At 37.0% G+C, this 19,951-nt stretch overlaps 1 protein-coding gene across 9 annotated transcripts in view; it reads right to left on the reverse strand.

The window, feature by feature from the left end:
• LOC118748172 (polyhomeotic-proximal chromatin protein) overlaps window positions 1-19,951 on the reverse strand; it is a 428,336-nt gene that overhangs the window by 75,087 nt on the left and 333,298 nt on the right. For all 9 annotated transcript variants that reach the window (XR_004994030.1, XM_036482526.1, XM_036482524.1 and 6 more), the window contains exons 4-6: window positions 14,460-15,296; window positions 14,216-14,269; window positions 10,168-10,260 (exon numbers count right to left, since the gene is read on the reverse strand). Coding sequence is in view for 8 of the 9 variants with exons in the window: in XM_036482526.1 (XP_036338419.1) it covers window positions 10,168-10,260; window positions 14,216-14,269; window positions 14,460-15,296 (984 nt within the window). In the remaining variant the exon portion in view is untranslated. The remainder of the gene's footprint in view (window positions 1-10,167; window positions 10,261-14,215; window positions 14,270-14,459; window positions 15,297-19,951) is intronic.

Consider the following 19,951-nt stretch of genomic DNA (forward strand, 5'->3'; position numbering starts at 1 on the left):
TGACTGACAACTTTTTGCGGCCAACGGAAGAGCAGCACCCTAATTTGTGGTACCCACAAGATGGAGCGACTGCGCACACTTCTGGACGAGCTATGGAGCTATGAACTATGGATGGTAGGTCTTATTTGGCCCACCCTTTACAAATGCAGTTATTTACAGACATAAGTGTGCGAGTGAATCCTTGTGAATGTTAACCGTATTTGGTCCAAAACCCCAGCCACTTTGTCAACTTTGGTGGGTTGCCAGCTTGGTTGACACATGCAAATTGCTTAACAGTGATGGCGGAGGCAAAGTGGGCATTAAATTAAATGGCGATGAGTTAGGCAAATGAACATTGCACGCCTCCGTTGATATAGTGGGCCACCCTGCAAAAATCGTTGGACCATGTGGTCTATTTGTGCCATATTGGACTACTTAGAAAGTGAAAAGGAAGAAGAAAAGGACCAATTCGTGGCCCTACACCATAATTGATCGTTTTATCGATCGAAATCCATACAAAGACGTTTATTGGGCTGTGCGGCCAAGAGGTAGGTATTCCATGGAGTAATCCCTTGGAGTCGTTTTGTGCTACTCTGATGTAATGCAGAGCTGGAGTATATAAGGCCCTGCCCTAGGGCATCGGAATGTTAGTGTGTGTTCAGAAATGCATCAGTCTCTTTTATTTCTAAACTATAATTGATGTTTTTTTTTCAATATGCTCACCACTGTTATATGCCTAATTGGAACTTAGTTCCGTAAATAAGATATTTCCATCAATTATATTTTAGGAATAAAAGAGACTTTATGCATTTCTGAACACACCCTTAGTTGGACCAAATTTTTCGTATGCATTGCGGTTAATTTCGGAGTAATCCTTGGCCCTTAGAAAGTACTCGCGATTTTCGCAGGTCCAGTTTAAAGCTCGCACATAAAAATACATAGACGACATATACATAGATACATATGTACGTAAAATCGCCGCTACCTCAGGGGTTGAACAATCAGCGGCTCATTTCGACAGATTTCGAGGATGTTTGCGTTCATCCATATGATCCATGGAAATTAGAATTTTATTCTTAGAATAAGCCAACATTGCTGAGCACTAATCTCTCAAATAAACAATCACAATTCACAATCTAAAATAAATAATATAAAAAAAACTTTTTAATATACAACGCTTTTATAAATGGACTAAAAAGTAGAAAATAATATTTCTCAGTCCCATAGAATTTGTTTTGATAACTTTTGATTTTGAAATTTTAGCAAAAGTCATTATAAACAATCTATGAAATTGAAAATGAAAAACGTGGCATCTAGCGGCCTCTTTTGTGCGGCGTTGTGCTGGCGTGCTGATTCTACCAGCTAAGTGTCAGCAACATGCGCTGTTTTATTATTAGAGCCGTTGATGTTGCACACATACATACATATGTACATCTGTCTGTACATATATACACATTTTCATTTGCACGCATTTAGTTTTGGCTAACCTAAGGCGAATCTACCATTTCGCTCCCACACTTACACACACACACACTCCTACGCGCAACCAACTGTGCGTTTGTTTCAGGGTTTGCGATTTAGTGCGCCAAAAAGCATGCTTGTCTTTTACAAGCGCTCTTCACACCAAAGTAGGTTATGTCGCTAGCGTTGGCTGCGAGGCCGTTGCATTGTTGCCATTGTTATTGCAGGGCTGTTGTTAGTTCTGCTTGCGATAGGTTGCGTAAACTGTTAGAAGGTGGTGGAGGCAACAGAGGCCAGCCATGCTGCTAACAACACCAAAATTTCAATTAACGTCAAATTTTACATGCCACCCCCTACCCCATTCCCTCCACAGGGCACAACGCACACACACTATGCCAATCACTTTTTTTGCACATCATAAAATCTTTGTTGCAATTGTTTATGTTTATAGAGCGAAAGTATGTATACGCGTATTTAAAAAAACTTTATTTCCAAGCATCGCATTGCTCGCATTACATTGCCAAGAAAGTGTAAGTAGGTACTGCATAAAAAGTACATATAATTCATCAAGAGATGTAGTTAGCAGAAAAGTTTGAAAATGCATAGTGCCAGCGAAAACATGTAAACATATACATACATACATACATAGATACGACTACTATGTTCATTTCTTTGGCAGTTTAAATTACCATTTTAACGCACAAGTAAAATTTTTAAGAAGTAATATAGTTAAATCTAATCCGTGCACACGACCCTATGACACCCTGTTTAAGCCCATAAAGTTCCATGGAGTCCTATGGTGGAATGCGCTGGAGAAGATTGCCGCTTTATGTAATGCTTAATATTGTGCATTCCACACTGTTTGTTGTTTTCCGAGCAGAGAAAGCAATAAATATCTATCTACTCTGACCACCAAGCGATAAGCAGGAAATTGGACATGCTCACTGCGAACTGAATTTTAGTAGGAATAAGGCAAATGGCTTTATTTCCTAAAAAAAGGAAATTAAGCCCGCGGGTGCTATCGCCCTTTCTAATAAGAAATTTAACCCGCGGGCTTTATTGCCTTTTGGCGGTGGGCATTATTTCCCTTTCGATATGGCAATACCGCCCGCGGGCTTCATTTCCTAAAAAATGAAATAAGGCCCACCGGCGTTATTTCATCTTTATTGTGGCTCTTGTCTCCATTTTAGGATATGTACATACAATCCCACTGTTCTTAATAAAAACTAACTAATATTATGATACCATTGTTTTCCTTTACTTCATGGGCTTTATTTCATTTTTTTTTGGGAAAAGAATATTCAAAGGTAAACTGAATTGAATAAGTGGGCAATTTAAAAATGAAATATACTATTTTAAACTAAAAAAAAAAATAATAGACAGAGAAAATGACATTAAGTTGTCGTTGGCAATTTTTGTAAGTTTTTACCTACAAAAATTAAGCTCAAGCACCGTACTACCATAAGTTATGTTACAAATATTTTTACTTTACGTTTTCGAAATGATTGCAGCATGCGATATTTAAAAAAGCATAATTGTTTTGAAAATACATACACCTGTGGTTGCTTAATTTTTTGTTACTTTTTGTATATAAAACTGCGTAGCAAAAACATAACCGCGATTTGAACAAAAATTCAGGCATCAAACTGACATGCGTTCACTCAGATTGAGGGACAGTGATTGTGTTTAATTAAATTGTCACTATTTTCACTGCAATCGGTATTAATTTATAAATGATTTCATTGCGCAAGAAAAAATTACACATATGTTTGTATAGTATGCACATTAGAGTGGTTCAAAAACAGTGAAGTCGGAATTTTAAAGCCGCCACCTCCCAGAATTGTTCTATACCGAAAAAATATACCCCTATTTTTTATTTTGAAATTAACAAATATTCAGGGAGTGCTCAAAATTTTTCATGTATTTTATATGGGGTAAAAAACAATTTTTCGTAGAAATGGTGTAGAATTCTAGAAAATCAATATTTTTCGATCGGAGAACTCTGGTTCTCTTCAGGAGACTTCCAATATTAATATCCAATTGTTTATTTAACCAGCTTTTAATACTAAAGATTTTTTATTGATACCCCATTGCCTTTTCTGGGGGTTTTGGCGGACCTATAAAATATAATAACCATGAAAAAATGGTTAAAGAGAAACAATTGGGTATTATTATTAGGAAACTCCTGAAGATAACCAGAGTTTTCCGATCGAAAGCTATTGCTTTTCAAGAAATTTGTACCATCTCTACAAAAAGTTGTTCTTTCCCCATATAAAGTATATACATGGAAAAGTTTGCGCGCTTTGAGCACTCCATCAATTTTTTTTGATTTCAAAATAAAAAAAACAGGGGTATATTTTGTTCGGTATAGAACAGTCCTATGGGTGTCGGCATTCAATTTTCGACTTTACTTTTCACATGCATTTTTTTGGGACCACCCTAATGTACATATGCAGCTACAAACATATGGATGAATGTGTATTCATCTGAACCAAAGTAGATAAAAATATAAAAAGTTCTTTACATTTTTAGGTAGCCAAGTACGACAAGGCGACATATCCTTCATTACTTTGTACTTTATAGCCGAGATTTTTATTTGTGTATGCATATATTCAACGATGCAATTATTCAAATATATATGGGCCATGGGAAATTTTACTCCACAACAACAACGGCAAGACAACAGCGAAGCGAGAGATATTTTTTGACATAGAGCTATAGCTAATGCATAAAATTGTTTGAACAAAAATACCAAACGATTTCTCAGTTTTATTTAACTATCATTTGAATGAATGTGACTCGCGGGACACTGAAAAGAACTCTATGTTACCTTGGTGCATACAAAGAAGAATTTTGTGTCAGAAAACTTAAATTTCGTGAAAGAAGCTTTTGTGTTGTAAAATATGACCTATACGCTTTCGTCTTCTCTAAAAAAAGCAGGCTTATATAATCTTCATAGGAATATTAAAAAATATTTAAATTTGTGGCTGGTGTGAAGTAATTTGGCATGAAGTAAAAGCTTCCATAGACAAATTACAACTTTTTAAATATATTTTTAATATCCTTCAACTGGGTAATGAAATGTAGTCGTTTAAAAACATGTTACTACTGAAATAGAGATAACTACGGAATTTTAAAATTTATGTCTTTTTTCTCTTTTACATTGAATGCCCATATGTCGTACATAAGCACTGGAGTGAAATTGCGCTTTTTTTTAGAAATCGCTTTGCCTATCTTCAGAAAGTGTTCTTTCTAGCCCAGAAATAAGGATGCAAAATGTTATTTGAATCATTGTAAATATATTTAGAAGTGTACCCGATAGGATTAAATTTTGAAAAAAAAAAATGTTTAAACTTTACTTTACAGATTTTTAAGTAACTTTTTAAGAGGTGTTTTTAGACAAATTTGAGGTTGTTGAACACGAATTTATTTTTCTAGATTATTATTATTTTAACATATACTGGCGCTGAGACCTAAAAATATCTACTATAAATACTCCGACCTTAGGCTATTTAAGAAAATCAGCGTATGTTCCAAATTTTAGATGAATAGTTTAAAGAAACTCCGAAAACAGAATTTTCGTCTATATCTCGAAAAATATTCCTTTATGGAACCCCTTTCAACATACGATGAAGCAAATAATATTTTGCACCTTTATTTCTCTATTTAAAGCGATTGCCAAAAAAACTTAATTTCACGCCACCGTAATGCAGACCTGCTCAAAATAGGAAAAGCTAAATTTATTCGCGAAAAAATTTGGTCCCCCATGATCTGCTGCGTAAAAAAGAACTGGACTTTTTCTTTATACATACATTCACAAATCAATAATTTATAATAAAGGAAAACTCGGTTTTATGTACATACATATATGAAATTACGGTAAACCTTTGAAAGATATGAAAACACATGCCAATACTTTTTTTTTTAACTGTTTTCCCAGCTTCTGTTGGTGACTGGCCTTTCTCTTCTCCTCTCCACCTAGGTTGGAGTTTCGAGACTTCCAGGGTTAGTTGTCAGATTGTATGTGATTTCAAAGGATTTCCTTATGATTTTGAGCGCGGAAATTTACAGCGTTTTGAATTTGCAGGCATTTTCGATACCAGCAATGAAAGCTGATACTATTGACAAGCCACCCCCATATTCAATCTGCCAACTTGTCTTTGCTTCTGTTCTGTCTTCACCGAACATTCAAGTCTTTCGCAACTGCCAGCACACATAACGGCATATTGCATCCGCTAGCTGTCGTCGCAGTGGTATTCTAATACATACATACTGGCGAAATTCCGTGAAATCTCTAAAGCTTTTATTCGTTTATTTGCTTAATTTTTATCCGCGCCAGTCAAAAAGTATAGAAATAAGAAAAAAAAAAACTGAGCCCTTTGTGCTAACAATCCAACGCGATTTTTAAGTGGAAGCTATTTTTAATTTTTTTTTTTTTGACATAGAGGAGAGAAGCAGTGCAAGAAAAAAGCATTTACTATTTTAAGTAATGGATAGTATTGATCTCTATGCAGAAATATGTAAATTGCCATTTAATCCTGGTTCTTTCTCTTTAACAAAGTGCCTTTTCTATTGACATATCGCATATATATATGTACATACATATGTAAGCACATATGTACGAATGACGCTTCCTAGTTCAACAGTTATGCAATGGGAAACAAGCAAGGACATGTTTTTTATGAAATACATTTCTAGTATTTGAATTTTTAGCGTAAAAGTATTCAATTTTAAGGTGCTATTTATTTATAAGCAAATAGGTCACAAAATTTATATTATAAATATATGATCAATCAGTTATTTGGGAGCTATGCATTATACTAAATTAATCGGGATGGTGATCACTGCGATCTTTATATACATTTATGATAACCAAATAGGGTACCAAATTTAACTTAAATGGAAGAAGTTGTATCACAAAAACTCATATCCGATCAATCAGTGGCATGGGCGGAATATCTTATAGATCACCGATCTTGGTGGGTTTCTCACCAAGCCGTGATTGAGATAGGGAAATTCATACATAGCTACAAAATATCACGGTTGTAGCTGTCTAAATGAAGGAGCTTCTAAGATGAGAATGTTACTCATAAGCCATGTACGTAGCCACGATTTTAAGTTTACCGTGATAAATGGTAGATCAAATATGGAGCCGCCATTTTTAGTTTTTAAACTCTGTTTTAAGATTCGTAATTAACGATGTAAAAATCCCGAGGAAAGCGGCTCAAGCGAATTTAGCCAACCTATCATACCAGTTTTCCGGGAACGTTACAATTACAACAATTGCAAACAATTTGAGCCCAAAACCAGATGATTCGGTAGTATTCTTTATTTTTTTTTAAATCTCCAATCAATAAAAAACATTTTAAAATAACTCGACGTGAATTTTCGGACAGGATCCGGTTCCGGTTGCATATATGTATGTATATATCAAATTTAAGATGCTATATATTTCCTATCGGCCGCTGTAGTGTAGTGGTTAGAAATGCGCACTACCATTCAGCAGGGCCTGGAATGGAGCCCAGTTTCCGGCTAACACCAAAAATAAAAGAAAAGAAAAAGTCTTTTTCTAATAGCGCTCGCCCTTCGCCAGGCAAAGGTATTAGGGCCAATTGTATTTCTGCCATGAAAAACAGCTTCTCATAAAAATACAATCGCCGTAAAACTGTGTGACAACATTAAAGCGCACAAATCGGGGGCGAAGCTCGGCCAATACTAACATGTTATGTAAGCGCCAATCTATTATTATTATTATTATATTTCATATGAAATGAAATTAACAAATTAACGAATTTAAAATTCAGGCATTGGTTTTGATTTAAAATTGACTTTTGACCTTTAATAATTCATGCAGTTTTTTTTTTTACCCCAAAAACAAAGCATATCATTGGGCGCGTTTCTAAGACGCAACTGTTTACCTCAACTCTTGCTGAAATGCTGTCAACTGTTGAGTTCAACTGCCAAATGAACAGTTGACATTTGTAAACAAGCAAAATTAAATAAAACGGCACAAAAATTAAAAAAAAAATATTTAGCTAAAAATATGGATAGCACAGGATTTATAATGGAGTTTTTCATATTTTACTTTTAATATATGTATGTATTTCTACGTGTATTTTATTTTATTAACATAATTAGATGATGGGGAAAAATGGCGTAAGTTGCCAACCGTTGAGCTGAGCGGAACTACTCAACTGTGCGTTTTTGAAACAAACACACAACAGTTTAGCAACAGCTACGTCTTAGAAACGCGCCCATTATGCTCACCCCATTGATCTCTATCATATTTGTTTTTAATTTGAGAATTGTAGATGGTCTGCACTATAGAGAGAAAGGCTTTATGATTTCAAACTCGAACGAAGAAAATACTCAAAGTAGTATTATTTTTTTTTAAATAAGTTTATACAATAATTGCTCTTAGAGAATCAGGGGTGGGATCTTTATTGGTGCCCCGTTCAACAGCCACCCATAGATAGTCTGCCACCCGATTAAGACCCGGAAAGATGGGTGGCTGTAGCTTTGAAGGTATGGAAAAATTCAAAATTAAAAAACGTGGACGTATGGAGTGGCAAGAACCGGAACCGGCGATTCAGCGTCAAAAAACGTAATTTTTTAGATTGAACGCACAAAAATAAAAATTTAAGAAACAAAAAATTTTTTAAGTGATTCATATTCCTTAAATGCTAAAAGAGTAATAAGTAAAAACATTTTTTTAAGATAAGCTTTTATTAGTGGTTAATAAAAAAGGAAAATCGACAAATATGAATATGAAAAACATACAAAAAAACCATGATTCAATTATTAAAGGTTTTGTAAGTAGCTTTTTTCTAAAATTTGGCACTCCCACCCACAGGGATGGTTTTTGGAAGCAGAAGAAAAAGGGGGAAGAATTCAATCACACTTCCTAAAATGGGAGCTAAATTCTATAAAAACGTGTGGATAATAGTGAATGGTGGTATTTTAAAACAAAAACGAATTTGATTTAATTATTTAATTTAAACAAGCTTATTTACATCGAATATAACCCCCTATTGTTATTAAAAATAAATATTTCTATGTTTATACCAAACTTGCGTACGTCAGATGGCGCATAACTCGAGAATGGATGGTCCACTTTCAGCTTTTTTTTTGTTGTATTTGTTTGCCAGTTGATGAACATGAAGAAGCTATTTGTTTGCGGAAAATATGCAATATTTATTAAACAAAAAAACGGCAAATAAAAAAATTTGGAGCTTACGTTTCTTTCGCGGTTATGGCTCGATTGTTTCGAATTCTTTGATGTCGCACTTTTTATGTTCTGGGGAAAATATTCAACACTGGCTTGCACAGCCGCAGTTGGCGATTGGTGCCGGACGAACTCAGAGCACGCAGCTACTGAACGACTGAGATAGGGAACGTGATCTACATCGTCAAATGAGAAGTGGCGTAATGGGGCTTTCGCACGAGTCGATTTTTCAGGCAACTTTTGCGTTCAACTCCCGCCGGGTTGCACGAAAAAAAATTTGAATGACTAAAAATATCAAAATATAAAAAAATATTAAAATATTCGCCATAAAAAGGCGTTTGTATTGTTCAACTTTGCATTCTACTTTCAGCTAATCGCTTTCAATAAAGTTGGTCGCCAGCCAACATTCGCCTCGTGCGTACACCTTTTAAGTGTGCAATTACATCGCGCCATTGACTAAACCGAGCTGTCGTGTGACGATTGGGCCTATGGATGCGGTTTGGCAATGTTATATTGCGTCAAAATCTCATTCGGAGACACCAGGATTGTGTCGTGGAGTACAATACCTAAATACCTTCGTTGGCTCATTGAACGCTTTACTTTACAGCGACTTGGCAGAATCAAGAGGTCTCCACGAATATCGACAAATACATTTCGGCATTTAAGGGAATTTCGTCTCTTAACATTGAATTTCTGTAGTCCAACGATTCTCACCCATTTTGTCTTGTTGGCGCCAGCGAATGCAGAACAAACATTTCTTCAAATTTAAAAAGTAAAAATTTCACTACTAACAATTTAAAAATGTTCTTAAAACTTGCAAAGAAATTTGGGAAAGAAATATCACTGTTTTTGTTTTTAGGAGTAGGGTGGGAGTGTCATTGATAAAATTAGAGCGAGAGAAAGTTTTTCTTACAAAACCTTTCATTATTGAATCATGCAAAAAAACCAAAATGCTATGAACTTTTATTCCACAAAATTATACAAAGCAACCCACCGTTGTTCGATAACTGTGCCAATTTGATCTACTCTCGATATTCTTCAATAGCGTACCTGCATATGCATATTAGATATGTATATGTACGTATATTTTTCTTAACCTAAATAAGCATGCGTCAGTCCGCACCATTCTGCGTATTTTGTTACAACAATATTCTGTTGTGCCACCTCAAAGTAAGCAAATTTTTATTTTTTCCCAACTTATGTACATAGATTACTTAAATGCAGTTATATTTATTATATGTAGGTAATTCTATTTGTGATAATATTAGCATATTATATGATAACAGCGAATATTATTTCTAATATTGTCATATGCTTGAAATAGGCATACATAGATAAAACATACATACGTTCAAGAATGCAATAAATAGTAGTAGATACAAATGCAAATCTAGTATACATACATTAAAGTACTATATTACGAGTAGAAAAATAATGCAATCGTCTGTTAATATTTAAATGCATAGGTTTAAGATAATAATAGTACAACAACATGCACCCACCTCTATTTTGCGTCCCTCAACCACAGTGCCGTGAAGACGCTCGCGTGCTCGTTCAGCGTCGGTGCTATTTGCGAACGTAACAAAGCCAAAACCCTGCAAGATGACAAGTGAAACACCACCACAGAGACAAGCCAGCGGCGAGTGCCACATGTCACATTACAGGCGAAAGGCCGAGTGCGTATGAGTAGTAGTTTATTGCAGCAGCATCGCATAATCATCACAGCACCAGCAAATTGTAATCGAAATCGCATGCAATCGGACAAGAAATATGCGTGAAAAAGAAAAAAAAAATTATTATGTTAGAATTGTTGTCATTCAAACGAGGTTTAAAGGTAACAGAAATAAATAGATTCCATAGAACCATTGAATAAATTAAAAACCCTTAATCATTTAACGTTTGGTTGTACATATTTTTACCATACCTATACTATATTTACATGTGGAACATACGAACGACGCAGGAAGGGCGTTTGAATTAGGTGCAATAGGAGCATTCATAAATATTTGATTTGCATCTGACCACTATTTTAAAGGTATTTTCCATACCATCTATGGCTGAATGGCGTTTTATAAAGAAATATTCAAATTTCTCCGCGAGTAATGTAAATCATTAATATGTAGTGTATGTATGTACATTTACGAAACTGGCAGAAAATAGCCGGAAATTGTTTGTCAAACAAAATTCCAGCACACAAATTAAGACTTGATTGCTACGTGCAGAGTTTGCTGGGTAAGAAAATCCGCCTTTGTTGGAGTATATTGAATATTGAATGGATGCAGAGAGTTACCCATTTTCTTTATACAAATTTAGAGGTAATGTATGAAATTATCGAACCAGAGTTAGTTCGCTCTGTGTAGTCGCCCCAAATGTCAGAATGCGTGTTCAGAAAGAGATTTTAAGTTTTTTATTTAAATAACAAAAGTTAAAAAAAGATATTAAATTTCAGCAATGAGCTGATCTTGGCAGGTTACTGCTGCTATCAGAGCTTCAGGCAAATGCTTCGTTGCAATAGCGAAGGGGGAAGTTAAAACTAATTAGAACTGGAAGCCAGCGAGGTTTATGTTGTGGCCCGCGGCAAATGTAAAAAATTAAAAAAAAAAATAACCTTTAGCTCTTTCGATTCACAGAATCAGCAACTAACGAAGAAAGAACGACAACGACATTTTTGAGAAGATAAATATGTATGTATGTATGTATTAAACATACTACATATGTCTGTATGTATATATTTTATACATTTTGAGAAGTTACAACTTCGGAAGGGGTTGATGCTTAGATAGCGATAAAGTGGAAATTAGTAAAATAATTGGCAAACAACTTTTCAGCTTCTCCCTTGTGTAAAAAGAGGGAGCGAATGTTAGATTACATTAGGGTTAGTTAGTGTCTGCAGTTGTTTAATTGTGTTTAGATTTTGGCGTTGTGACTATTACGCAAGGTGAGCGTTTTTGAAGACTTACATATATAAGTATAGGACATGTTAAGCAAAGAAACAATGTACATACATACATACATACATACAAATATATGTACATATGTAGTAAGTTAAATTAGCAGCTGCAAATAGAGATGTATTCAAATCTTATGGTAAATTCAAATATTCATGGCTCAAATAAAAGCAAATGAACGATTATTTAAACTAAACTACTCTTTAGAAACATGTACATACATACATACATACATATCGTTACCTTAATATAGAAAAGCCTTATCTTTCTTCTGGTTTCTTTATGGGTTGATGGAAGAAATCCATAGAAAATCAAGTCCCTTTGCTGCGAATTTCTTCCGCAGGCTATTTTTGTTGAAGAATATTCATATGCGACTAATTTTATGCTGTATTAGTTATTTTGAGAAACTAATGGGTTTTTATAAACACTAACATATGTATGTGTAAGCGTCAATCTATTATTATTATTATAACGGGTTTTTATTATGATTAATCGGCAGACTTTTCAACAGTGCTGGATTTGAAAAGAAAATGAGTTAGGGCCTTTCTAAATTAAGGTAACGATATGTACATATGAATATGTTCGTATGCATACATATGTAAGTTAAGATTTTTAGCAAAAATGTGTAAAAGCGAACAAACATTTAGGTTGGAGAACGATTAGAAACTGTTTCGAATTTCAGCGTGTTTCTCTAAGGTAGAAGATTAAAAGAGGCTGTGTTTGTTGGGAATTAGGAGGACACATTTTCGGGTAACACCGCCATGGCATAAGAAACTAGCCAATTCCATGTAGCCTACAACATTCTTTATTGCCTTGGCTTAAAAAAGAGAACCAGAGATGAAGCAAATAAAGTTGGCTTTTTTGACAGCATCACAAAACTTAATATCGTCCGATTTGTGCCCAAACCTCGTATATGAAATAAAATTAGTTTACAGATATCAAGAAAAATGTTTATTTTTTTCCTCGCCCTTTTTGATCGCCCTTAACACGTACACAAAAGTCTCCATAGGCCCAAAGCTCCAAGGCTCTTAGTTTACGAGCGATAGCTTGGCAAAGTCGAACTTTTTTACCCATACGCTTCTCTAGTATAAAAATGTTTCTCTTCAAAAAAAAAAAAAACCTGAACCCTACATTCTAAAGACAACCTTTGGATGTAATTTTGCGCATGGCATATAATGTAAGTCTGAGATGTTGTTTGCGTAACAACGTTTAGTCGCATACAGGCTGGATCTGTATCCATAAAAAAATATCTCGGCGACGATTAGCCGAAGGATTACGTTTATCTCTTTTGCCATTCTTTACCACCAGCACTTGATGCGGATGGCTTTTTAACAATCGAAGAGAAAGTCGGTTCACCTCTTCATAAAGGCATGTTACAGCGAAAATTTAACTTTTCAAGCGACATAGCTCTGACCAGAAATATTTATGTTGTAAAATTTTTCTAAAAACGAACACTATTTATCTACATGATTTTAAATTCATACATGTGTATTATGTACAACGCGGAAACAGGTTTCTCTCCAAACCAAACTTGACAAGGGATGACAGAAATTCGTTATAAAATACATACATACATAAGTCATACTATATACGTAGAGTCCTGCACGGGCTTATCACGAAAGGGATGTCGCTCACTCCCGCATGTTAAACTCTATATTGTGGCACCATATACTTGTTAAATAAAAATATTTTTAATAAAACAGCATTACTTTTTTTTACTTATTTATTAACCCGGAAGCTTTTCCAACTTACGATTTTTTCCAGGATGTGTCTATAAAAACATGAAAAACATAGGCCTTTCATAAGAAATTCTCTCGTTCGAGTTATCATCATTACTTAATTTAACTAACGAATCTTCAAAACATTTTAGCTACACACGTGATTATTCTCATCTGAATTTATTGATACACAACAATCGACTTTCTACTTCTAGGAAAAAGTTACTAGTTGAGGATATTCTTAATTTTTTTATTTTTATTTTTATTGTTAATTGTTGGTTAAACGTGATAAAATTTTTTACTAAATTACCGATAAAATTTTAGTCAATAACTCGGAAACGAAAAGAGGTATTCAAAAACTGAGAACACCAATCGAAAGATCTCATTTTATTTTAAAATATACTGTTTATTTATTTATATCTACACTTTTTCAAACTATGTTCTAATGTTCTAATTAATGAGATTTATGTATATTTGTGCAATTAATCTATTTTGCGATGAGATTTGTTTAGAAATTTTTGGGATGTGAAGCAGCCAATTTGGATAAAGTAACGAGTGATGAGGAAAAAAAAATACTTTGATAGTTTGAAAACGAAAATTGGATCAAAATGAACAGAGTTGATCACATTTTCAAGGAACACGCTATACGAAATCTTAAAAAAATATTCAAATCCATTTATTTTTTTTTTTTAATGGCCCAGTAAACAAGTTTGCACTCAAACCGAAATAGTAGAACTTATGGGTTAACGAAATTCGGGAGCAACGTGTGAGACGTGGACTTTTGCTAAATTTACAGTTATGGCTTTTTAACTACTCGTGCAGGGCCCTAGTATATTTATGTCCATAATAGATAAATATGCCAGAATCGAAATTGTTTTACTCACCTTGCTGCCGCGCTCATTGAAGATGATTTCCACATCCAAAATGGTACCAAATTGCTGTTGGGAATCGTGAAGTGTCGTGTGTCGTCCGAACATTAGGGTCGCGCCAGCCAAGGCACAGGAGATAACAAAAATTATTTAAAATATTAGAAAGGCATTTGCAATAGGCCATAGACAAGAAACTAAGTACATTTGTATCATATATATGTATATTTAGATTGTGTAGTCATTGGCTGAGTCAACTCACCCCAAACATGGCGCGAAGGTCGGGATCACGAAATCTAAATGGTATATTCGAAACGTGCAAACGCTTTGGTTGATTTTTGGCATCAATGATGGCTTGCTGCTGCTGCTGCTGCTGCTGCTGATGCAGTGGGACTAGAGCCGAAGTGAGACTAGTGGCTGCGGGTGTGGACGGCCCGGCAGAGGTAATTATGCCACCACCGGCGCTGGCCGCGTTTAGACAGGCGATAACCTGCGAGGTGCTCGCGCCGCTCACCAACGGCGATACAATCGATCCCGAGTCAACTGAGCCAGCTACTGACTGCGGCGCGGACATGATTGAGGGCAACAATCCAGCGTTGGTGACGCTAGCAGCACTGCTAGTCGCAGCCAGGGTGCCCGTAGCGGCTGATGTGGCGGTAACGGAGGTGGCGGCAGTGCCACCCGTGGCCTGACTGCCTCCTATGCCAATCATTAGTTGTTGTTGGTGGCCGCTGGCGAGCAAATCTCCGGCGTTGCCGGGTGTGGCGGTGGTTGTAACGGCGGCAACGCCATTCGCGTTGGCAGCACTGCTGTCGACGACCGACGAGACTGTGGCAGCCGATGGGCCGCTTCCGTTTACAGTCTGACTCATACTGCTTATGCAGTTGTTCGTGTTAGTGTTAGTGTTAGCTGCAGCTGTGGTTGCAGGGCCTCCAGTGCCGGAAGTTACAGACATTGACGTGTTGCAGCTGCCTCCACCATCCGATCCAATGCCAGTACTGCTTGAACTGCTTTGCTGCTGCTGCTGCTGCTGTTGCTGCTGCTGCTGCTGTTGTTGGGCGACGCTGATGTCTGGCTCATTTTTAATCAATACTGAGGACTGAGGGTGTAAGACGAAAAAAAAACAAATAGTTTGTAAATAATTTAGCTTAAAAATATTGCAATGAAATAAATTGGAGTACGACGATGTGTTGAATTAAAATCACAAAATCACAAAATAAAAAATAGTTATGTAAGGATATGTAGGTACATATGTATGTGTGTATGTACAATGCACATATTATGTATGTTTATGGGCATTAAAAGTTGCTCTCGTTTGGAAATTGCATGCGTTTTATAAAAAAATTAAAGATTAACTAGTAAGTATGCCATAACTTAGTGATACAAGCATAGTTGCTTTTAGAATAAAAAAGATACGTACGTACATATATACATACTTATATTTTTGGGTAATTTCAAAGCTACATACAAAGCTAAGTAGTTAGGTGCGAATGAGTGCGTCATTGCTGTAAGTGGCACCAATGAATAAAGAACGTGGCGGCGCGACCGGGCCAACTGATACTCGGAAGCGAGCTCAGCCTTATTTAATCCCTTTTCAACTGTCGAAAATATCGGCGCGAGTGCAGAAATCAAACGTTAAATGTGAAGGGACGGACACAGATAGAATCTAATATTTGAAAAAGTTGGTGCTCGCATTTACCTTAAATAAATATAAATGACTTTGTTTTAAAGTAAAATTTAGCTAGAAAATGCTGTCCGTCCTGGAGGATGAAGTGGCTTATAATAAAGAAACCGACAATTCAAACAAACCACCAAATCCCGCCAAGCATTCAAAGCAAAAAATTTCAGCAGTAAAATCAGTGCCGTTTTATGGTACTGAGTGCAGCGAATATTCGCGAGCCATCGGAAGGATCCTTAGATAACCCTAGAGTGTCAAAACTCAACCTTATCGATGACTTTCTAGAGCTTCAAGTGATTAAATAATGTGAAAAAACATACGATTGTTGGTAAGGGGATATATTAGAATGTTTTTACTGACAACTCGGCGGCGGGTCCTCACACACCTAAGCACCGATGCAGCAATGAATTAAGTAGTTATTTATGAATTTTCGTCAGTACAAGGAAATGAATATCTCAATAAGTTTCGCAAAGCTAAAATACCTACACAAATCATGTGAACAACAACGACAAATTACAGCCACTCGCCATTTGCAATAATCTTGCCAAAATGTCATTACAACCTTCACATCCGCCATGCTCGTCGTCTGGTAATGGAATTCGTGTGCGAAGTGGCAAAATAATAAACATCATCAAACTTCGCCTTAGAAGCGCCGACAGTTCGCCCCAGGGCACGTACATATGGAGATGTACTCGGCATTGCTTGCTACACCCTTCCCATTGCCGCCCTTTGGCAGCGTTTCACTTCGATGCCGCAACCAAGCCCCCCCTCCGCCCCCCATCCCCCGCTGATGTTAATGTTGTTTAACACTTGTCGAATTTATCATTTCAGCTCGAGCACTTGTTTCGCTTGTGCGTTGGTGTTGTTGTTGGTGTTGTTGTTGCTACTGTGTTTCTTGCACATTCAATTTCTCGTTGCCATTTTGAGGTTGACAAGTTAGAAAATCCATTAAAGCGATGATGAACACAAACAACAAGGCATCCTGACAAGGCAGCACGGAGGCAGATTCGTTAGGAAAAAGCCAAAAGCGACAAATGGAAAACAAACAATGGTTGACATGGCAACCGGGACGAGCAGGCAGCAGACAGACGGCTCAGAATAAGCAGCTCGCCGACGTCGGCAAGCAAATACGAAACGAAAAGAGCACTTTTTGCATTGCAATGGAAGAAATGGAATTATTGTTATTGTCGCTCGCTGTACATGTGTGCCACATGGGAACAGGCGGCAGCAACACTCAGCAGAAATATAATAAAAGACAAAAACAACATTATTCCGTTGCCATCAAGCAAGCAAGCAGGCAGGCAGGCAGGCGGGCAGGCGGGCAGGCAGGCAGGCAGGCAAGCAGGCAGGCAGACTGACAGGCTGCTACAGTAATTTATTTTCGTCTGAGTTCCCCACACTCCTCCCCATCTGTGGCATATTTGTGTTGTTCCTTTTATTTTTAGTTTCCAATGCCTCGTTTTGTTGCCTGCGGGCTCCTCGTTTTCGAATTTGCATGCGTGGCAGTTATTTATCCCAGCGCTTGCGGGTGATCCAGCACACTCCGCCTCTTAAAATCCGAGGCAGTACTTACACCATCGTTTTACAATTTGTGTTTATGGCTTTAAGTTTTTTCTTTTCCCACTTTAAAAAGTATATACATATGTAGTCACATAGATCTAAGGTCGCAAGTTTTTATAATGATGAGCTGGAATTCACGAAGATAGCGTCCTCAGCTGGGGCAGTAAAATGTATGTACGTACATAAGTGTCAAAAGTATTAACTTTTAATACCCACAGCAGCAGCGGAGTAGAAAAACCTCTTTGCATTGTGGCTGAGGCTTTGGGCTTCCCACGTCTTCGAGATGTGAATGAACCTCCCTTGTTCAACTCCACTGAGGTCAAATTCCTTGTTTAATTTGCCTAATTATTATTTTTGGCAAATAAGCAATGCCAATGAATATGCTGCGCAATATATATATTAAAAAAGGACCAATGAATGCTGAAAAAGGGGGGAAAGTATAATGAGGAATAAATGGAATGGTTTATTACGGAAACATAGACATCCGTGCTCTGGGGCTCCATTGAATTCTCTTACAATTTGGAGCTTGAAGTGTACACTGTGAGTGACGTTTACTTTTTTTTTTTTGAATCTTAAAACTCTTACTTCTCATCCTTACGTAAGTAACTTAAGCACACAAATGCGTGCGCTTGATTCTTCATTTCAAATGCAATAATTAAAAAAAAAAAAAACTCGAGGTGCTTTCAATATTTAAAAGAGCCCTGTTCAGTCGACGTCATATACGGGTATCCACCATTTGTTTTGCTAAGCGTCCTCTCTCTCCCTTCCATAGCGCAGGATCCCAGCAGTGTTGAATCCAGTCACGCCACATTGACTTCCGTTTTGCCATACCCAGCCGCATGTGTCCTCCGCGCCAGTTTGCGCTGATATGTCTAGTCAGCATGTCAGCATCTATTCCCTCCCTCTCCAAGCTTTTGCAAAATTTTGCTACTCCTATTCATTCGTTGCCTCGGTTTGTCTCTCTGTTTGTTCGCTTGCTTGCTTTTAATGCGCACATCTAAAATAAGCAGCTACATAATTGTCTCCAGCGCAGATAAAGCGAACAACAAATTGTGGACAACTGTCGCAGCAACAGCCACAATCGTCAGCAGTCAGCCACATTTGGAGAGGCGTGTCCGGGGGTGCTTGTTGCTGCACGTCAACGAGCAATAAAAATGCATTCAACTCCACTCGGGAGCAAAAAGAACATCATCAACTAACTATGGTGCAAAAAATGACAAAAGTACAAGCTGTTGTTGTTGCTGCTGGTGTTGCAGATGTGTTTGTGACCATTTTGTTGCATTCTCTGTTGTGCACTTTTTGACCTGAGCAAAATTATAAAGTTGCAGTTGGTTTTGTTGTTGGCACTCTGGCAGCTGCTTAGGAAAAGTTTATTTACTTTTCAAATTTTGCCCTCTGAATCCTGCTGCCTTTGGAGTGTCTTCTCATTTGATATTTTCGCTTTGTTAGTTGCAACTTAGTTTGGTAGTTTGGACGCTTCAACTGCTTTAAGGACAACTACTTTTAGTATTCATCTCAGGCACTCGAACAAATCAGAAGCGCGTGCTTCAGGTCGCCCGGTCGCCCTCTCCCGCGATGCATTAAGCTACATATCTATTCCCGCTGGTTGAGCTTTTCTTCCCGAAGACGAAACATTCTTCGTGCTCGGTATACATTTTCCTGATATACGACTATAGTGAATGTGTACTAAAAATATGGACAGTAGGTGGAGGTGGACCTTCGAGTCCTAGGCTTTAATCAAGCTATTCGTATAGCATCCATTTTACATTTCTCACCTAAAATCTGTACACTCTCTGTAGGTTCGTGTTGAAGGTTCTACAAAATTTCAATACACTTACACATGTGTGGCGGCCGCTGTGGTGTAGTGGTTAGCAGTGCCTGGGTTCAACCCAACATCAAGAAAAAAAAATAAAGAAAAACTTTCTTCTCATAGCGGTCGCTCCTGGGCAGAAAATGGCAAAACTTCGGGAGTATTTCGGGTATGAAAAACAGCTTTTCATAAGAATACAATCGCCGTTCGAAGTCGGCGTAAAAGTGTAGGTCCCTCCCCTTTGTGTGACAACCTCAAGGCGCACGCCACAAATCGAAGGAGCAGCTCGGCCAAACACTAACATATTGTGTAAGAGTCAATCTATTATCATTATATTTTAGTCGAAGGAGTTTACTGCTCGGGCCCATGTCGTCGAATCTCAAAATTTTTTTCATGTAAAGAAACAAATCTGAATTTTTTGGCACTGCATGGTAACTACTTAATAAACATTTTCAATAAATTATTAAGCTTTATTCTCGTATTATTTTTGTTAAAAAGATATAGTACCATTGAGGTGTACAAACTTCAAATTAATACCTCAAATTTCAGCCTTTTTCTCAAAAACAAAAAATGATTCTCACACATGCATGCACATACTTATGCGAAATTCTAACACAAAACGGGTCTGCATATGGTTGGCGAATTTACCCTTCGAGTATCGAGCGGCGTCCTTGACCTCAGCTTACAGCGGTGCGATTGCTGTGGC

Source organism: Rhagoletis pomonella, unplaced genomic scaffold (genome assembly GCF_013731165.1).
Source record: "Rhagoletis pomonella isolate Grant_MI unplaced genomic scaffold, Rhpom_1.0 Rhpom_scaffold_00012, whole genome shotgun sequence".
NCBI lineage: Eukaryota > Metazoa > Arthropoda > Insecta > Diptera > Tephritidae > Rhagoletis > Rhagoletis pomonella.